At 35.5% G+C, this 19,647-nt stretch overlaps 1 protein-coding gene and 1 long non-coding RNA gene across 2 annotated transcripts; both read left to right on the top strand.

Annotated features, from left to right (window-relative positions):
• The first annotated feature begins 8,933 nt into the window (after positions 1–8,933).
• LOC107821197 (transcription factor bHLH51-like) lies at positions 8,934–10,630 on the top strand. The gene is made up of 2 exons (XM_016647618.2): positions 8,934–9,293; positions 9,812–10,630. The coding sequence occupies exons 1-2, from the start codon at positions 9,003–9,005 to the stop codon at positions 10,250–10,252; spliced, it is 732 nt and encodes a 243-aa protein (XP_016503104.1). The 5' UTR covers positions 8,934–9,002; the 3' UTR covers positions 10,253–10,630.
• A 3,099-nt stretch (positions 10,631–13,729) lies between these two features.
• Positions 13,730–18,830, top strand: LOC107821196 (uncharacterized). The gene is made up of 3 exons (XR_001656088.2): positions 13,730–14,082; positions 17,202–17,667; positions 17,851–18,830. It is a non-coding gene; the product is annotated as an uncharacterized LOC107821196 (long non-coding RNA).
• Positions 18,831–19,647: the final 817 nt, after the last annotated feature.

Here is a 19,647-nt window from a genome sequence, read left to right on the forward strand (position 1 = left end):
TAATACTAGTATAATCTGTTTTCTTCAGTGGCTATATAGATGTGTGCGTGTGTGTGTCAAGATGGATGATGAGATGTAATACTGTGCTTTATGCACCGCTTTGTTGAAACGGTTTACACTTGATGAATGAACAAATTGCGTAGACTAGAGAGCTATATAGAAGTTCGAATATCTTCAGGAACTTATTGAATATTTGAAGTACAACACTTGCCCAGCTCATCTGTATGCCACATCAATATCACCTCCAGCTGCGCAACAAAGGTGAAGATCTAGTAGAGGTCAGAAACTTTGACTGTCAAAATTTACTCCTATTTTGCACTTTGTTATAATTGTAGTGGCATCTGAACACCGGGGTAGTAAAAAGTTGTGTAATGATCATTAGAGCAGCTTTGTTGTTTTTATTTAGGGGCTCGGAAACTAGCACGCATACGCGATGATAGCAATATTTTCCATCAGAAGTACTGCAGAAGATGGGTTTTGAGGTCCTGGGGGACAATGATTCCCCATTGATTCACATCATGCTCTACTATCCTGCAATTTCTTCTCTTATCATTGCAGGCTCATACTTTTACAGATTGGTTAGCGTTAAATTTACAACTTTCGTTCTTATGTTGGAATTTACTTCCTTTACTGTTATTTTAGGTGGCCATAGGGACGGTTGTTTTTCCAGCAACCCTTTTACTTTTGGCCAGAACACTCATAACTCAATCACGGGAAGATCTTTGATAAAGCACTGGAGGTTAGAGCTTAGTGCACCGACCCTTTCCCGGACCCTGTGCATAGCGGGAGCTTAGTGCACCGGGCTGCCCTTTATTTTGTCGGCACTAATCACGCTCCGGATAACCTTTTGCATAACCATAGTGCAATGATTGTCACTTGCACTTTAGAAAGACTTTTAGTGTTGACAGTTTTGAACTAAAGCATGGCATACAATTTAGTACTAACTGAGGATGAATCTTTATTCTTGTAAAAGGAGCTGCTAGGTTTGAGCTACGGCGTGTCGCATCACCCTTACATATTCTCCATATTTTTGGTTTGGAAGAGGGGGTTTGGGGGGGGGGGGGGGAGATGGTGAAGGACATTTTACTTGAATTGTCATGCATGGATGACATATTTTGATATCTCAGTTTATCAAATTTTGCGAGAGAGTACATAATAGGCCATGGAGTATCTATTAAAAAAAGAAAGAAGAAGTCCATATAGCATACTGATTAGCTAATTAAAAGTTCTTGAATTTATCAGGTTATAAGAAGAGTTGATGATCTAGTTGGCATAAAATACTTGGGTGATAATGAAGAGCCTAAACCAATATATGTTGATACCAAACAAAACAAGCTTACCATCTTTAGTCACTCTGGATTCCGTATTTGATCAAGTTCGTATTCTACCTAAGGTTTTCTCTGCAAGTATTTTGCAATGTTTGATCCAACTCGGAAGAGATAAGTGGGGTGCCTAATATTCGACAGGAACAATGTGCCTCTTGAAACCCACCAATGGCTGATCTTTTAGTATCATCAACAGGTAAGCCAGCAAAATCTTTAGCACTTTTTGGCATATTAGGAATAAACCAGGTTTCCAAATTGATCAACAGCCTGTTTGACAAGAAGTATGGATGGACTTCTCATTAACAACAAACACCAATGAAGAAACAACCCACAAAAAACATGTGCAATGTAGGGAGGAAATTAAATTCCTGCTGAGCAATATTTGTGTTGAACAAACATGTGAGGACCTCAACGGCGAGTGGAACAGGTAAGGAGGTATAGAATCTCCTTAACTCAACCTCCCCCCACCCCCCCTCCGGAGGGTGGAGGGGTTAAGGAACCGTTTAAGTTCATGTAGGACTTAGCATTGTGAAGAAAGACTTTATTTATTTATTTTTTGATAAGATAAGATGGAGAAAGACTTTTATTCGGGAGGTGACCTCATGGGAAATGCCAAAAGATGCTTGGAGTACATTCATTAAGAATAAACAGTTGAATAAGCTTGAAGCCGTGAACTATGTCCACCTTCATTCCACCTAGGTTTACCATGATTTTAATGGTAATTCTGCATATTATCTGTAATGCTGTAAAGCCAAAAGCTTTGAGTACATTCATTGAAAAAAATAAACAATTTTCTTATCATGAGCTTGGAGCCGTGAACTATGTCCACCTTTATTGGACCTAGGTTTCCCATCATTTTATGGTAATTCTGCATATTATATGTAATGCTGCTTCTTTACACAGTAGCATTCTGACAATTACTGATCAAAGATGTCATGAGCGGTTTCAATCTGTTAGTAATAATCTTGAAAATCAGTGTGTGAATGACTTTCATTCATGATACAGGCTTTAAGTCCTTGTAATGTCTTCACCTTAGGAACTGAATAATAGTGGTACAATTAAGAGCAGCAGATAGCTCTCTGCTAATGATTACAAAAAAATTGTTGAAAGATGCAATTTACCTCTACCTTCACTAAGAGCCAGTTATGTTGGTAAATTCTGCTGTAAAACCATCACGGCGTGGAGCTTTATGTTTAGTCATCAATCACTTAGCAGTGTGTTATAAATTTCATCTTCACTAACAAATGTGAGTAGACACTCCTACTGCTCAATTGTACTTGGTGATCGCCCTCCCTCTTTGATCATGTCTCCAGATAAATGTACTTAAGTTGCTCGGACACGGGTGCGGATCTAGAGGTTGGATCCGTCGAGATATAAATTCTAAGATTCGGGAATACGGATCCTAGTACAGATACATGTGCGGGGATCCGGCTAAAAATAATTCAAAAAAATAAAAATATAAAAAATATCTATAAATTATGAGAAATTTTGTGGAATACTTACGTACAACTTCTTGAAAGGGAGCCTTGGCGTAACTGGTAAAGTTGTTGCCATGTGACCAGGAGGTCACGGGTTCGAGCCGTGGAAACAGCCTCTTGCAGAAATGCAGGGTAAAGTTGCGTATGATAGACCCTTGTGGTCCGGCCCTTCCCCGAACCCCACGCGTAGCGGGAGCTTAGTGCACTGGGCTGCCCTTTTTTTTAACGTACTCTTCTAGAGTGTGATTTTTTTTTTATATATTCTCAAGTTGTAGATAAGTAAAGGATTGCTTTCCTAGATAATGTATGTTATTTTCTTCAAATTTACCCTAGTTTTTGGTTCTGATCTTGGGAATCAAAAAGTATTAAGTCTTGAAATTTCTGTCCATCGGGGTCAAAGTACCCAAAATTGTTTGTCCAGATCCAATACGGATCCCATACCTCCTACACCCAATTAGTGTCATGTCGACACGGGTGTGGCACCTAAACTGCCATGTCGGAGCAACTTAGAAATGTACTCCTTGCTCTATGTTGAGTTAGTCGTCTGAGAGAAAAAAAGCAGTTAGCATGGCACAATACATGGAAATTCTAGCGTTATTAGGAAGGAAAGAGTAGCAGTTTGTCTGGTTGTATGAATTCTGTTTTCTTTTATACAAGCTGGTACCTTTTCAATAAAATTTTACCTTATAAAAAAAAAAGCATCATTAGCATCAGCAACTGGTTACCATTTATTTGTGGCCTTGGCCTTGCACAATTCTTCTTCGCACCTCAGGGCTTCCACATAATCAAGCAGAAGCTTCCTCTCTTGTATTAGAAGAGTCCATCTAGACCTATTTGTCGTAGGCAGCAGACACTTGTTGTTTAAGCTGTTGAGACCGAGAAAGAACCTGGGCAGCATAGGCTTTTCTTGAATTGCTTAATGGCAGCTTTTGCTGCTTTCTCCACAAAAAATATGTAGTGGAAGCAGAAAATGTTAGATTCCAGGCCAGTGAGATAATATCTGAGTATTTCTAATGCGTTTCCCAAAATGAGAAATATATAAAAGGTTTATGGTCTCCTACAAACCTCTTATATAAAGTAACTAACGTATGATAGTGATCAAACACCCCAAAGTTATTTTTATAACACAAAGCGATAATAGTCAAACTTCATGCATCATATTCTGCCCAATTTTCTTGACATCCTGCCCTTTGACCTAGTGAAACGGTTTGCTATAGCTGGCATATTATCAACATCAATTATATATATCTAGTATTTGATTAAAGTTCTAGCTGCTTTGGTCTTAGCTGGTTTTGGCCATTTTCATTGTTCAAGAATTTATTGAAGGCATTTCATAGAGTATTTTGTTTTTTCATTTTTTTTCTGTGGCTTTTGGGTGGGAGGGGGTTGAGTCTATTGATAGTCATTGGACAGCCAACAATGACATCAGACTCTACGGGAAAACTCTATGATTTTTGTTTAAAAATTTATGAGATGGTTTGTACAATATATGTAGATATACATGGAGAAGAGCTGACCATTGTATCACCATAATTCATTACTAGTTTCTTATCAACGAAAGCTTCAGACTCGACTACCAGCACATCTCGAAGAAGTGTCAAGTGCCTCAGTGCAGAAGGTTCAGCACTTCAAATATCCCTCTCACTCTCTCAGATGCTGGGTTTAAGAAGACAGATATAATCACTAATTATAGTAAGTAATATTTTAGTTGCTAATGGTGCTGGAAGCTCGAGTCTGAAAATAATACGCCTACTGTGAATTATGTTACCCATTGATCTTTAAGAGAGAGGTTCCAATGCAGCTTGGTGGTTAAACTCGGTCATCAAGAAAAGTTTCAAATGGTCGTTTACAGTAACTTCCAAAACTTTGCAGGGGGTTGCATCTTTCTCAGAATGGAACCAACCTTGAAGAGAATCACAAACTAGAGCTGCCAGGGTTCTCAGCCGGTACAATTGATAAAAAGATCTCTAAACTAGAGCTTGGAAGCAAATTTGTAGAGGCCCTTCTAGAAAGTGAAGGGGAAAAAATATCTGGACTTCCTGAGGCACCTACAAATTTGTTTGATGATAGGAAAAGGAGGTTAATTTCGCTTAACGTCATCCAACTTATCATTTATTTCACAAAAGTCACTTATCTATTTTTCATCACTTAAAAGTCATTCAACCTTACCTTTGTAACTTAAAAGTCGTTCTAGTTCAAAATCTATAAAATATCCAATAAAAAATATGACATGGCGTTACATTTAATTAAAAATTCTAATAATAATGCCACATAAGCTTAAATAGACCATATCTAAGTTAGACCCATTTCTTCCTCAGCCCGATTTCAGTCAGTTTTTTGAATATTAGTTTTAATTTATTTTATATGAAAAACCGACCGATTTCGGTCGGTTTCTTAAAAAATAAATTTCGCGGGATTCTACAATAGTTTTTCGCATTTTTGCGCCCAAAAAAACCGACCGAAGTCGGTCGATCTCGTAAAAAAAATTTAAAAATAAAATATTTTGGAAAACCGACCGACTTTAATCTCACATAACATATAAATATACCACTAACAGACAAGAACAACAAGCTAATAAAAACCTATTTTCACGAATTACCAATGTTGTGAAAATATTTTGACTTTAATGGGTGTTTCTTACCGATCTTTTGACTTTAATGGAATAGTAATTTGTGAAAATAAGTTCTTATTAGCTTTGTTGTTCTTGTCTGTTAGTGGTACATTTATATGTTATGTGGGATTAAAGTCGGTCGGTTTTTCAAAATATTTTATTTTTTAATTTTTTTTACGAGACCGACCGACTTCGGTCGGTTGTTTTTAGCACAAAAATGCGGGAAACTATTTTAGAATCCCGCAAAATTTATTCTTTAAGGAACCGACTGAAATCGGTCGGTTTTTCATATAAAATAAATTAAACTAATATTCAAAAAACCAACTGAAATTGGGCTGAGGAAGAAATGAGTCTAACTTAGATATGGTCTATTTAAGCTTATGTGGCATTATTGTTAGATTTTTTAATTAAATGTAATGCTATGTCATATTTTTTATTGGGTTTTTTTATATTTTTTGAACTAGAATGACTTTTTAAGTTACAAAGGTAAAGTAGAGTGACTTTTAAGTGGTGAAAAATAAATAAGTGACTTTTGTGAAATAAATGATAAGTTTGATGACCATGGGTGAAATTAACCCCGGGAAAAAGGGGCTTCCAAAACCAGGCTGGGCGTTTTAATTTTACTCATTGTCTTTCGCATAGTATGTTCTTTTTTAATTATCAGCACAATTATGTTAGAAAAAATATGCATTGTGTGGAAAGTTGGTGCTATTAATTTCTCAGTACTGAGATAGATGGTCACGAGGTGGTTAGTTTCCTTGGCTTTTTGGGACGTACAACTTGTCATTTTCACCAATTCATGAGGAGAGCCCGAGCAAGAATTTGAAGTTTATAAGTTCGGAATTATAGTCCTTTTAAGTTACTGGATTCTAATAATTTATATATTTTCAATAGATATTTTAGACAAATACAAGGTTTGGATCAAAGCTGCTGGGGTTCGGTCAAACCCCTAACCAAAGAGCTAGCTCTGCCCCTGTTTGTGAGGACCAATGTTAGCAGAGTTATGTACAACAAGTGCTTCTTTTGTCATGTCTATATCTGGCCATGGTTCCTCTAGATTTCTTAGTTCTCATGAGGAATGGGTGTCTGGAGGTTGGGGTATATTTGATTATACGAAAGATGCTGTTCAACAATATGCTTTGTGATGTAGTTTCATTAGGCAAATGTAAAATATATTTGATGGTTCAACTTGAAATCACGAGCTTAATCTAAGATTGAGTGTTTTCTTTTCTTGCAATCACGTGTTGAATTATTGCATTACCTTTCAATCCCCCCCTCCCCTTTCTTCCTATCCCCAACTCCAACATCAACCTTTCCTTTTGGAGGAGCATATTGCGTTCATGGTAACTGTTCCATTTTGATTTGGCCAGTGGCATGTGCAGTGTGTCCTTTGCTATTTTGACGCTGCCGAAATTTCATTGCATGCGTATCCAACTTGTGTCCTAATCCTCTTCTGGGACACACCTTCTCAGACTTGTCGTATTTTCACTATGTTTTTCTGATTTTTTTTCAGTACTCCCCTCATTTATACTGTGACACCGACAAAGATGTAAGGATATAAGGATAATTGGACAAAATGATGGGGGGCTGGTAAGAGAAAGAAGAGGAAACTAAGGAACAGAACATAAATGCAGTAGCACTTGAAAGTAAGCTATACATCAAATTGAGAGGAAAAATTGGAAGGGGGTAACTACAAGGACCACACAATTCTATTAGATTTGATGAAAGGGGAATGGTAGATTGGTAGTCATATATACTCATCTACTTTCGAAAATGGTCTAAGAATACCCCTCGTTATACTATTGGGTTATCTATACCCCTGCAGTCATACTTTGTGTTCAAATATACCTCTCATTTAAACGGAGGGACACATGTCATCGTCCTGTTGGTCAATTCTAAATATCTCCTAATTAATTAAAAAGACTCATTACCCATATCCGAAAAATAATTTTTTTTTTATAAAAACTGAAAAAAACTAAAATATTTTTTTACTAAAAACTGAAAAAAACTAAAATTTGTAAAAACTGGAAAAAACTAAAAAACAAATTTACAAAAAACTGAAAAATATTTTCTAAAACAATATTTTTGTAAAAACTGAAAAGTAATTTTAAAGAAATTAAAAACTAGAAAAAAGTGAAATATTTTTAACTAAAAACTGGGGAAAAAAACGAAAATTTTTTTCCAGTTTTTTACAATAAAACTGCTTTAAAAAAGCTGAAAATATTTTCTAAAATAATATTTTTGTAAAAAAAAAAAAAATTAAAAAATAATTTTCTAAAGCAATGTTTCTGTAAAAACTGAAAAAACAAATATTTTTTTTTCCAGTTTTTAGTTAAAAATATTTCAGTTTTTTCCAGTTTTTAATTGCTTTAGAAAATTGATTTTCCGTTTTTTTCCAGTTTTTACAAAAATAATTTTAGAAAATATTTTTCAGTTTTTTTAAAGTATATTTTTTTGTAAAAACTGGAAAAAAAAAAATATTTTCGTTTTTTTCAATTTTTGTAATTTTGTTTTTTAGTTTTTTCCAGTTTTTACAAAAAAAAATAATTATTTTTCGGGTATGGGTAATGAGTCTTTTTAATTAATTAGGAGATATTTAGAATTGACCAACATGACGATGACATGTGTCCCTCCGTTTAAATGAGGGGTATTTTTGAACCCAAAGTATGACTGTAGGGGTATATAACGAGGGGTATTCTTAGACCATTTTCGAAAATAGAGGGTATATTTGGCCCTTTGCCGTATTTTAAATCTTCTTTATAGTAGAAGTTACAAGAAGGAGAGTAATTGTGATCCTACTCCATGATTTGAGGGGTAGTAGTTAATTGAAGCTCTTTTGTACTCTTCTGCAGGGAAATTCTTACATGCTACATTTATATAAAAGGGAGCAAAACTCTACACATCAAAATGATTGATCACATAATGCATGAACAAGAAAAAAAAAAAACATCTTATGTATTGTCATTCCCCACTATAAAGATAACTCTTTTCTTGTATCTATCGTCTATGAAGGGGATGACTTATCAGGACAAGCTTGACTAAGAAACTTTTTTAGTTAAATTCCCTTCGTCATCATTAGGTATACTTTATAGAAATCACTTTATGTGCGAGTTTCATTTTTCATATCCCTTTTATTTGACAAGTTTTCAGTTAACTAATGACATTTTTGTATTCTCTAACTACTGGAAAATCTGTAGCCTGATTCTATGGGGGCTTTATATGCTATTACAAAGATCAAATTATATGATTATATAGGGCAAACCTAAAATTCTATGTACTGCCATAAAAGTGTAAATGCTCCCTTGGAATTTAAGGTACTCTTGTCCATCGAAGTGTCTGTTGGTAAAGGGAGCTCAGACGAAAAACTTTTTTGTCACATTGAAATGACATGGTGATAAGTGATAAGGCCAAATATGATTTTTCATTTGACCAATTAAAGGTTACTAGATATCACACACATCAGCATCAGTACTTGAAGATCACTCTACTAGTGCATAAACAGTGACACCCAAATCTCTTTTTATGGATCTTTAAATTAAAAACACAAGATATGCCAAGATCATTAAGTGAGAAATTAGAACATAGGACATGATGGATAATTCCTCATGTTCTGAATATTGGCCTGAGATTGAAACTGAGACTCATTTTCATCATTTCCAAGAAGTTGCTGCTTCACCTTTTCTACTTCCATTGGTTCCAAATTCTTGTGATGATACCTCCTTTCAACTTTATGAAAACCCTTGTTATTGGTCTCAACAGTTTGAAGAAGATACAAGTGCAAGTGCTTCTAGGAGCCATAGTGAAGCTGAGAAAAGACGCAGAGACAGAATTAATGCTCAGCTTTCCACTCTTAGAAAACTCATTCCCATGTCTGAAAAGGTAAGCTTTTATTTTGTCTGTTGGGTACGGAAGCTATTTTTCTAAACAATATTTTGTATAAGAAGGTCATTGATGTTTGGTTACTAGAGAAAGGAAAATGTTTTCAATCAGTATAAGGAAAATGACTTTTCTCACTAATGGACGGAGTCATTTTCTTTATACTTTATCTTAATTTAACTTCATATTTCTTGCTCCAATCTAAGGGTGCAAATAGGGTAAGAAGGAACTTTTTGGTTAATATATAAACTGCGGGAAAATTCTAGCTCAGTGGTAGTGGTAGAAGGGGTTCAAAAGTTGCTTAGATCACAAGTTCAAATCTCAGCTATGATATTCAAAGTATTTATTTGAATTGCCTTAATATAAATACTTCGCTCCGCCAATGCTCCAACTATATATTTTTCATAGAAAATAACTTCCATCGTATCAAACATACTAAACTATCCTAAACATCGGTAATATATATATCTTCCATGTACCAAATGCTTTTTCTATGATTTACCAAATCATTTAACTTGCAGATGGATAAGGCAGCTCTACTTAGAAGTGTAGTTGAGCACGTTAAAGATTTAAAAGAAAGAGCAAAGGAAATCAGCAAGGTAGTGAACACTCCAACTGACATTGATGAAGTAATAATTGAGCATTTAGATGAGGATGAAAATTCCAGCAATAGTATAATTCTCAAGGTTTGTCTAAGCTGTGATGATCGACCTGAATTGTTCTCAGAGCTAAACAGGGCACTTAAGAACCTCAAACTAACAACTGAGGAGGCTAATATAACTAGTTTGGGCGTCAGAATTAAGTGCGTTTTCGTGCTTAAGTCCGTTAATGGTGTTTGCTTGAATTCACTTAAACAGTCTCTTAGAGTGGTGCTTAGTAGAATTGCTATTTCCCTTTCTACATCCAATTATCGCATCAAAAGTAAGAGGCAGAGATTCTTTTTGCCTGCTAATTTTGCTTAATTCTTTTATTTTATCCTGGTCTTATATATTGAGCTTTCGAAATGAGTGCTTGCTGGAGTAGCTCAACGAGGTGCGGGTTTAATTCCTGCTATGCCTCATCCAAGTAGGTGTCTGTGCCACTGGACCAGCTAAACTTGTTTTGATCTAGTGTGCGTCCGTGCAGTACTCCTGTGTTGATTGGACTCGCTCAGCAGGTCTCTGTTTATTTTTTATTTTTTTTTAACAGGTCTTTTTATTTAAATTTGTTGCCAGTTTTCATAGTCCCTGGTTCAATATGGTATTTGTCTGAGAAAGTATATATCATGTCCTTGAATCTTAATAGCCAAGTGAATCATCTTGTTTTTTACCTGAGTATTCTATATAATAGTAGTTGCAGTATCCCAGTTTCCAGTTTCCACCACATATGTGTTTTAAAGTACAAGTCACAACACATGCCAAGAGAGGTCATTGCATATAGCACATACGGGGAGACAAGCCAGATTATGATTTGTTGAACTGTAAGTTCGACCTGAACATAAAGATGCTAGGTGAGAATATATAACGATCATGTAACGGATCCAGGATTCGAAGGTTGCGGGTGCCACCATATTATGCATACAGTATACATGTCAGTAGCTACAATACAAAGACAGATTAGGAATAATGGGTCGGTTCGATTAGTTTTTGGTTAATTTGAATAAGCCTTTCATTCACAAAGCAAATAAATTTGATTTTAGTTCAAATTTTTAACGCTTAATTTAAACACATTCTAAATAAAAATGCAAAAGGAAAATAACATTTCATGAAAGAGCGCCTCCAATATAAATATTTGCTTAAAGGGTACCTTAACTACATTATATTCTTTGTTTGACTAGATTAATTTACTTGTATTGTTCTTTGTTTATTTTTCCATCTTAATTGTTGAGTTATATGACAATTATTTTCAAAGAAAAACCTTCAACATTCAACATTCAACCTATGATATTCAACTCAAAAACGACTATCAATCAAGCCATTTAATTTTTTTTCAAAACTCAATAGAAGATATTGCTCAAATTATATTCCAATATATAAATTAATATTGTTTCATTAAAAATAAAGAAATTATATTCTAATTAAAATCAATTAAAATTACTATAGAAAATAATTGTTTATAAAGTAAGGTATAATGATAGAAATTAATATAGAAAATAATTGTTTACTATAGAAATTATAGGCTAAACCAATGACACCCACTTCCACTTTGTAACTTTTGGGTGTCATTCTATCCATTTATATATTTTTTCACAGAGATATTATGTACATGATAAAATTTTTAGCGAAGCGAGCGGGTGTCGTGGTACCCCTAACTTGCAACGTAGATCCGCCCTTGAATTCATGTTGGGTATAAAGCAAATTAAAGAGGATAAGGAGAAGTAAGATATTTAACTCTTTCATAAGAATGTGATAAATTTGTAGGTCCCTACTGTTAACTTTCCATGGAAGATGACATGCATAAGGAATTGAGATGAGAGAGATTTTCGAGAACTCCATTTCTCCATTGTCGACTGCAAATGAGAAGCTAATAAGAGAATAAAAGTTCTGTATAGACAACTCTAACTACCACTATTAATATAGCTAATTGGTTAAATTAGTTGCTAACTTTCATCGTGTACACTTTGACCCCTAAAATTCCTATATATATATATATATGATGGTGCTGTGCTTTGCCAAGACCCTTAGTGAATAAATCTGCTATCGGCTCCATAGTGTTCACATGCACAGTCCCTATAATTCCAGCCTTTATCTTTTGTCTGATAAAATGACAATCTATGTCGATGTGTTTTGTGCGTTCATGGAAAATGAGATTTGCTGCAATTTGGATCACAACCTTGCTGTCACAGAACATAGGCACAAGCAATTACAGCTTAACATCTAATTCACCAAACAACCCAATGAGCCAAACAATCTCAGCTGCAGTTGAAGCCATGCTTCTAAACTCAGCTTCAGCTAAACTCCTTGCTACTGTTTCCTACTTCTTTGATTCCAAAGAAACCAAAGCATTACCATAGAACACTGAGTAACCAGTGACTGACCTTCTAGTTTGAAGACATGCTCCCCAATCAGCATCACAATATGCTTTCGGAGTGCCATCACCAGATGAAGGCAATAGCAGTCCTTGCCCTGGTGCACTTTTGACATATCTGACAACTCTCCTAGCTGTATCCAAGTGAGATTGCTTTGGAGAATGCATATATTGACTTAATGTCTCTACAACAAAAGATATATCTCGCCAAGTCATTGTTAAGTATAGTAACCTTCTTACTAGTCTTTGAAGGGTCTTGAGCAGTATCCATTGAAGAGGATACCAATTTATTCTACAAAAGTCAATTTTTGATTTACTTCTAATGGTGTGCTAGCAGGTTTGGCTCTTGCTAGTCCAAGTTCTGAAATCGCTCTAGAGCATATTTTCGTTGACTCGTGTATATGCCTTTGTCTGATCGAGCAAAATCAATCCCAAGAAAGAATTTTAACTCTCCTAGGTCCTTTATCTTAAATAACTGCTGCAAGTTTTTCCTTGTCCTGTTGATTTCTGCAATGTTGTTCCCAGTAACTATCAGATCATCCACATAAACTAGCACTAGGACAATGTAAGCACCAGTCTTCCGGGTAAATAGTGAGTAATCATAGTGACTTTGGGAGAACCCCATGGTCTGTAGTGCCTCAGATAGCTTGATGTTCCATTGTCGGGATGCCTGCGTGAGGCCATACAAGGACTTATGTAGCCTGCATGCAAGGTACTCCCCCTGCTTGGCAGTCCCTTTAGAGAAACCTGGAGGTACAAACATGTAAACTTCTTCAACCAAGTCGCCTTGCAAGAAGGCGTGGGCACCTAATTTTTGCCCTATATAAAATTACTCATAGAAATCCCAAAAATAGTTTTCTAATTAGTTTGGATTTTGTAGGATTCTTAAGGATTTTTCTCTATTTGTTGTTTGCATTTTCATGATTAAAAATACTTTAAATTAGGAAAATATCAAAAATATTTTTATATTTCATTTTCGTCGCATTTTAGACTTTAACTGCACTTTTAAGTCTTAGTCACATTTTAATTTGCATTATTAAATCAAAATCACAAAAAGCACATTAATTATCTTGCATTTTAGCATTTTAGTTTTAAATTTGTTAGTTTTCTTTTATTAATTAGTTAGATAATTGGTCAATTTAAAATGGATAGTTTGGGTTAACTTTGCAAAAGTTAGTTTTAATTAGAATAGACGTCTAGTGAGGAAATTAAACAAAGAAGGGAGAATGGCGCTGTGTCTTTGTTTTGAAATCGAATTGGGCCAAATGCTTTGACCCAAATCTTCTTAAATCACACCAGCCCATTCCCTTGTCTACCCGATCCGCCTAGCTCAGCTCCCAACGACGCCGTTCATCCCAGGAACGGCGTCGTTGCCACTTCCCCCCACATTTAAAGTTTTAAACAACCCAACTCCCTCCAATCCGATATAGAAATCATCCTCCTAAAAAAATACAAATCCTAGCCGCCCCTAATTCCCTGATGCTCTGAAGAGAGAATAATTCGCCCACCTTCCTCTCACACGCTTTTTCTCTTCTCACGTCTCTCTGATTTCATCGACACATACATTCAAAACAAGGACGAGAGATGAAAAACGGATTTGAAAACTAAAATGACACTCTAAGATCTGAAACAAGAGGCTCTCTGTTAATTTCTGGTTTTAAGGAGAATTCAGATTCAAATCGTTATTCGATTCCGCTGGTTTTTGCTGTTTCTGGAATTGCCGAGTTCCGTTCGAGTTTGCTTCTGCCTTTATTTGGTTTATTCTAGCTTTTCTTTGTTCAACCAGGTTAGTTTGAAATTTCTGTCTTATGCTTTCAGTAAATGAATGAAAACTGTTGAATTCCTATTTAGTTTTTTTTTCTTATTTGTTCAAGTATGACTTGTGCTGATTCTGTTGTTTACTGAATGTGTATTTGGCCTCCATTTGATTGAAACAGTTAAATAACTCGAAATGAGATGTTTATGTGAATTACTCGTTTCATGCTCTCAATTAGGACACTGTTGTTAGTTGTGAGCCTTTGATTGGTTGGATTTGTAATGCCAAAGCCAAAGAGTAGTTCATATGCTGCTGTTAAGCTATTGTATGCAGATTTGACGTTAAGAGACTCTCAACGAGTTCAAACATCACTTCATTTCTAGTTCAGTTATGTAATCAGTCATTGGTGGATTGAATTTGAATTTGAGCTTCGTCCGTAGGAACAGTTTCGCATTTTAGTCTTGTAAATATTCTGTCAGGTTTGAAGTGATCCATGAGTTGTCCTCCAGTCCAGCACGTTAACTATCTAACAAAAGTTCCATTCTAACACCAACAATACAACCCCATAGTTGCTGCAAATTAGCTCCAAGACAGATGCGTTATTGCTGAAAATCAGCCTCAAAAACTCCATTTTTCAGCCACGAAATTCAGTTCTTAAAGCTCCCTTAAACCACTCCAAAATCCAGCCATAACAAGTAGTAAAAACGCAGCCACTAGATGCGAGCAGAATAGTCCAAAACGCTGCCCCTTTCCCACCTGAAAACACCCCAAAACCAGCCCTCAAAAGCCATGGAAATCAGCCTTAAACCCACCTGAAAACTCCATGAAAACTAGCTGGAAACTCCAGCTAAAAACGCAACAAAACAGCCCCGAAATCCAGCCCGCAAACACTACATAAAGCTTATCTTGTTCTTGGTTAATACATGAGATTTTGTTTTAGATGGTCATGGTAGTCTTTATGCTTATATGAATATCATGCTTCAGCTATTTCCCTAGAATGTTTAAATAAGTTTGGTAAACTCACTTTGCTTGGGACTTAGCTTGTGGATGTTTTGTTTGGATAAATTGATCTTATTGACTCAAATGAGTAGATTTCACTGTAATTCCTAATTACAAATTAATGATTTGAAACTAAAACCAACAGTTAATTGAATCAAAGGTGTTAACTCTATGAACATCTGTAGTTTATGAGTTTAGGCTTTGGTACACTTGATTCCCAAAATAATTTTCATATTTCAAAGGCCTCACAATAATTTCAAAGTAAGATAAATAATTCAAATGCGCTAGTTGCTTTAGGCGGGAATAATCATAAATCATCGTGACTATGGCTATGGTTCCCGTGGCATAGTCATGATGTATAACTCCAAACTCAAGTGCACGTTTACGCGATTTGACCACAACTTCAAATAATTAAAATAAATATGTTGTGAATCACGGGTATATTTCACGTGGCGTGATTTGCGATGTGTACGAAAACGACAAGTGCGCGACACCGTGACTTGTTTAAATAAATTTCATAATTGTTTAAAATAATTAAAAGCGGTATAGAAGCGGTAACACATAAAAAGTTTTAAACATATAATAATTCAGATAATTAAGCCAAATATTAATTGTTAAGCGACCGTGCTAAAACCACGGAACTCGGGAGTGCCTCACACCTTCTCCCAAGTTAACAGAATTTCTTACCCGGTCTTCTATGTTCGCGGACCATAAAATAGAGTCAATTTTCTCGATTTGGGACTTTAAAATAAACCGGTGACTTGGGACACCCTAATAATTATTCCAAGTGGCGACTCTAATTAAATAAATAATCTCATTTCGAACAATGTCACTTTAATTGGAAAAAACTCCTTATCTTCGGAAAAAGGAGGTGTGACAGCTCTGGCGACTCCACTGGGGATACGAACCCAGACCTTTTGGTTCAGGGTTCAGAATTCGAGCTTAAAATAACTGTTATACTTGGCTACTTGTGATTGTCTGATATTACTTGTTTGAGCCTAATGTGCTAATTGCCGCTTTTTACCGCTTTGATATTGCCGTGAATTGTATATTACGATACCCTTTTTCTCTCTGAGTCTTCTAAATCTTCTAGGGAGCGCACGCTGGCGTGACTTCTTTTCTGTTAGAGTGTCATACCCCTAATTTTAGAACGAGGATCGGATCAGTTACAAAGCCTGATGGCCTTTTGGTTCTCGGTATGTTGGCCCCCCGGCTCGAGTTGTCCGCTCGGGTAAGCAAGGTCTAGAACTCCACATCTTTAAGGTTTAAACTTAGAAGAACATATCCTTAGTAGGTACGTTTGTTTGCATCACGTGCATTTGACTTTGGGGACTCAACACAGGGATTGAGTCCGTCTAGGACAAGTGCACCCAAAATTAAAGACCATCCTGATGCATCTTACGTGCTACTTGTGCATTTGTTTGTTTCGGCTTGCATGTTAACCGACTTCTAGAATAGGGAAAATAAAATCAAGAAAAACCAAGAGATGTTTAAATTCAAATTAAATTATGCACTATGTGTTGTTATTAATTAGTTACTGTTTTTGAATTTGAATTTAAACATCTCTCTATATATAATAAGAGAGGCAAATACACCATAGTAAGCCAAGTGGCAACATAATAAAAAGCCATTTGACAATTTTAGGACAAAGTTAGTTAGGTTAGGTAATAATTGCTCTCTTTTTGGATTTAAATTTAAAGGCAAAATACATAAGGTATCCCCCGAACTATGGACCAAATCCCTATTACACACTTTTTACGGACGAAAATCACTTTACACACCCAACCTTTCCAGAGTGTGCCTAAGAGACTACTTTTAACAGCTGGCGCGCGCGTGTTCACATTAAAGAGGGCGAGTGAAGTTAAATTTTTTCGGTCTGAACCATTATCTAAATGCCACATATCCAGCCTTCTTTATTTTTAAAAATTTTTAGAGTCATTTCAGCTACATTGTGTTCCTATTTCGTTCCTGACTCCACTCTAAATTTACACTTTTAATTTTTTTTTATTATGATGAAGGTTACTTGAGCAAACTGAAGATGAAGTATGATGATTTTCCTACAAGGATGACGTTTACTCTTGATATTCTTTACCTTTTACTAATGATTATTAGTACCTATAATTACACTAATGCTGTCCATAAATTAATAGTTGGCAGAATTGATAAAGAAAGGATTTGTTCAAGTTGGAGATGTAAGCAAGGTATTATGTGAAGATCTCAGTCGATAACATGAGCAAGTTGGCAATCGACGGAGCTGCGATTGTAATGCAACCGTGAAACGAAAAAACGACATCAGAACCAGTGTTGTGAAAAGCGGGCGCTTCCTCGCTTAAAGAGAAAAGCGAAGCGAGGTGACCCAACCACCGCTTCTGCTATCTGAAGCGTAGTAGGTATTCAAAAGCGGTCGCTTCCCACTAAAAAGCGAGAAGCGGCGATGCGAAGCGAGGCGACTGAAGCGAGCGCTTCTCTGTTTTAAAGGGCTGCCAACCTTTTTAATTAAAAAAAGTTGTTCTTTTATTAAAACATATCGACCAGCAGCAACAGAGAAAGAAAGAGGCGACTAGAATTCCAAGTTTTCTACACTTTTCAACTTCAAGATCATCAAGTTTAGTCCAGGTATGTGATTTCTTCTTCCTCCTTTTTCTTTTTCTTTCACTGTTTCAGCGTCCAAATAGCAGCGAAATGTTGGCGATTTTTTTTTCCCTTTAGTTCTTCTTTCTCATTCTTCTCCTCTTCTTCATTTTCTTGCACTGTTTCAGTGATAAAAATGCTGAAATGCTGCCCATTTTTTCGTTTCAGTTATACTGCCCTTTTTCGTAATTGATGAAGAAGAAGAAGTTGAAGAAGATGACGAGCAATATAATAATGATAGTGGAATACAAGAATTTGATAATCTTGTAGAAGAATATGATGCTCATTTTGTGCTTGAATTGATGCTACTCTTTAGTTTTTACATTGAAGTATTGAACATTTGCTTACAGTTACATGTGTCTATGCAATATTTATTTTAATAATTTTTTTTTTAAAATTCCGCTTCACTTCAAAAGAGCGAGCGCTTCGCTTCTCGCTTTAAGCGAAAAGGAGCTTGTCGCTTTTTCTCGCTTCACGCTCTTCACAACAACACTGATCAGAACTATGGGTCGCCGGAGTCCTTCATTTTTCGGTCAATCTTTCATATGAAACAAAAGGTGAGAAGAAGAGACACAAAAATAAAAAACGACGGAGAAGCTCCTTTTCCAGTCAAATTCGGCTGATCCGGCCAAGATCTGACCATTCTTCAGCGAGTTTCTTCCAGATCCGATTATCTGGAATCGGCAAGGGAGCGATTTGGTCAGCCAGCCGCCAACTCCGACTGGCGTCAAGTTGTTCGGTGGCTAATAATGGTGAGAGAGGAGTTTGGCAGCTGTTGGGTGTGAAGTGAGAGGAGAATGGAGGAAAATGGAGGACACGTGATTTGGAGGATCATTCCGGCGGATTTTAATGGAGAAAAAAATTTTAATGGAGAAGATGACTAAGAGTGGAGTAGGGAAATTTGAGACATGGGTTTGGGAGGGGGGTCCTTTGATTATTTTTGTTTTTTAAGAAAAATATTAATTAGGGTGGAAATTAAGTGATTTTTTTAATTATGACACGTGTCAAGACCTAATTGGTGCGTGATATCATACATAATTTGACAAATTGGTCAAGAAAAAAGCAGTGTCTTAGGCACACTTTGAAAAGGTTGAGTGTGTAAAATGATTTTCGTCCGTAAAAAGTGTGTAATAGGGATTTGGTCCATAGTTCGGGGGTAACTTATGTATTTTGTCAAATTTAAAAATTTAATTATGTAATGTTTATTATTAATAAGTAGTTACTCTTTTTTTGATTTAGAATTTAAATATATCTATATATATTAGGAGAGGCAAAGACACCATAGTAAGCCAAGTGGCAACATAATAAAAAGCCACTTGGAAATATTAGTACAAAGTTAGTTAGGTTAGGACTTAGGTAATAATTACTCTCTTTTTGAATTTAAATTTTAAAAAAGTTAAATTATGTATTGTTTATTATTAATAATTAATTACTCTTTTTGAATTAGAATTTAAATATAGAAGAAAAGTCTAATTTGAATTTGAAATAATTATAAGCAACATAGTAATCTATCTCATGTTATATGAGAGGCAAAGACACCATAATAAGCCAAGTGGCAACATAATAAAAAGCCACTTGGCAATGTTAGGACAAAATTAGTTAAGTTAGGTAATAATTAGTTTCTTTTTTAATTTTAAAATAAATAAATTATGCACCATGTGTTGTTAATAATTAGTTACTTTTTTTAAATTTGAATTTAAATATCTATCTATATATAATAAGAGAGCCAAAGTGTCACGACCCAAACTAACCTTTGTCGTGATGGCGCCTATCGTGGAACTAGGCAAGCCGACTCATTTTCAAAACAAACCGATATTTTCATTTCAAAGAAAATTTCAAGGTTATTTAACATAAAACCTCCATTTAAAGAGTTCAAATCAAAGAAAAACAGAAGTGCGGAAAAGAAAAGTCCGACATCGGGGTGTCACTAGTCATGAGCACATACTACAATCTGTCTAACAATAT

This window comes from Nicotiana tabacum, chromosome 4 (genome assembly GCF_000715075.1).
Source record: "Nicotiana tabacum cultivar K326 chromosome 4, ASM71507v2, whole genome shotgun sequence".
In the NCBI taxonomy this organism is placed as follows: Eukaryota; Viridiplantae; Streptophyta; class Magnoliopsida; order Solanales; family Solanaceae; genus Nicotiana; species Nicotiana tabacum.

Bases quoted from the DNA above. Each gene is read 5' to 3' on its own strand.
- LOC107821197 (XM_016647618.2), top strand. From the start codon at position 9,003: ATGATGGATAATTCCTCATGTTCTGAATATTGGCCTGAGATTGAAACT. The intron at 9,294-9,811 runs GTAAGCTTTTAT...TTTAACTTGCAG, and splicing joins TCATTCCCATGTCTGAAAAG to ATGGATAAGGCAGCTCTACT.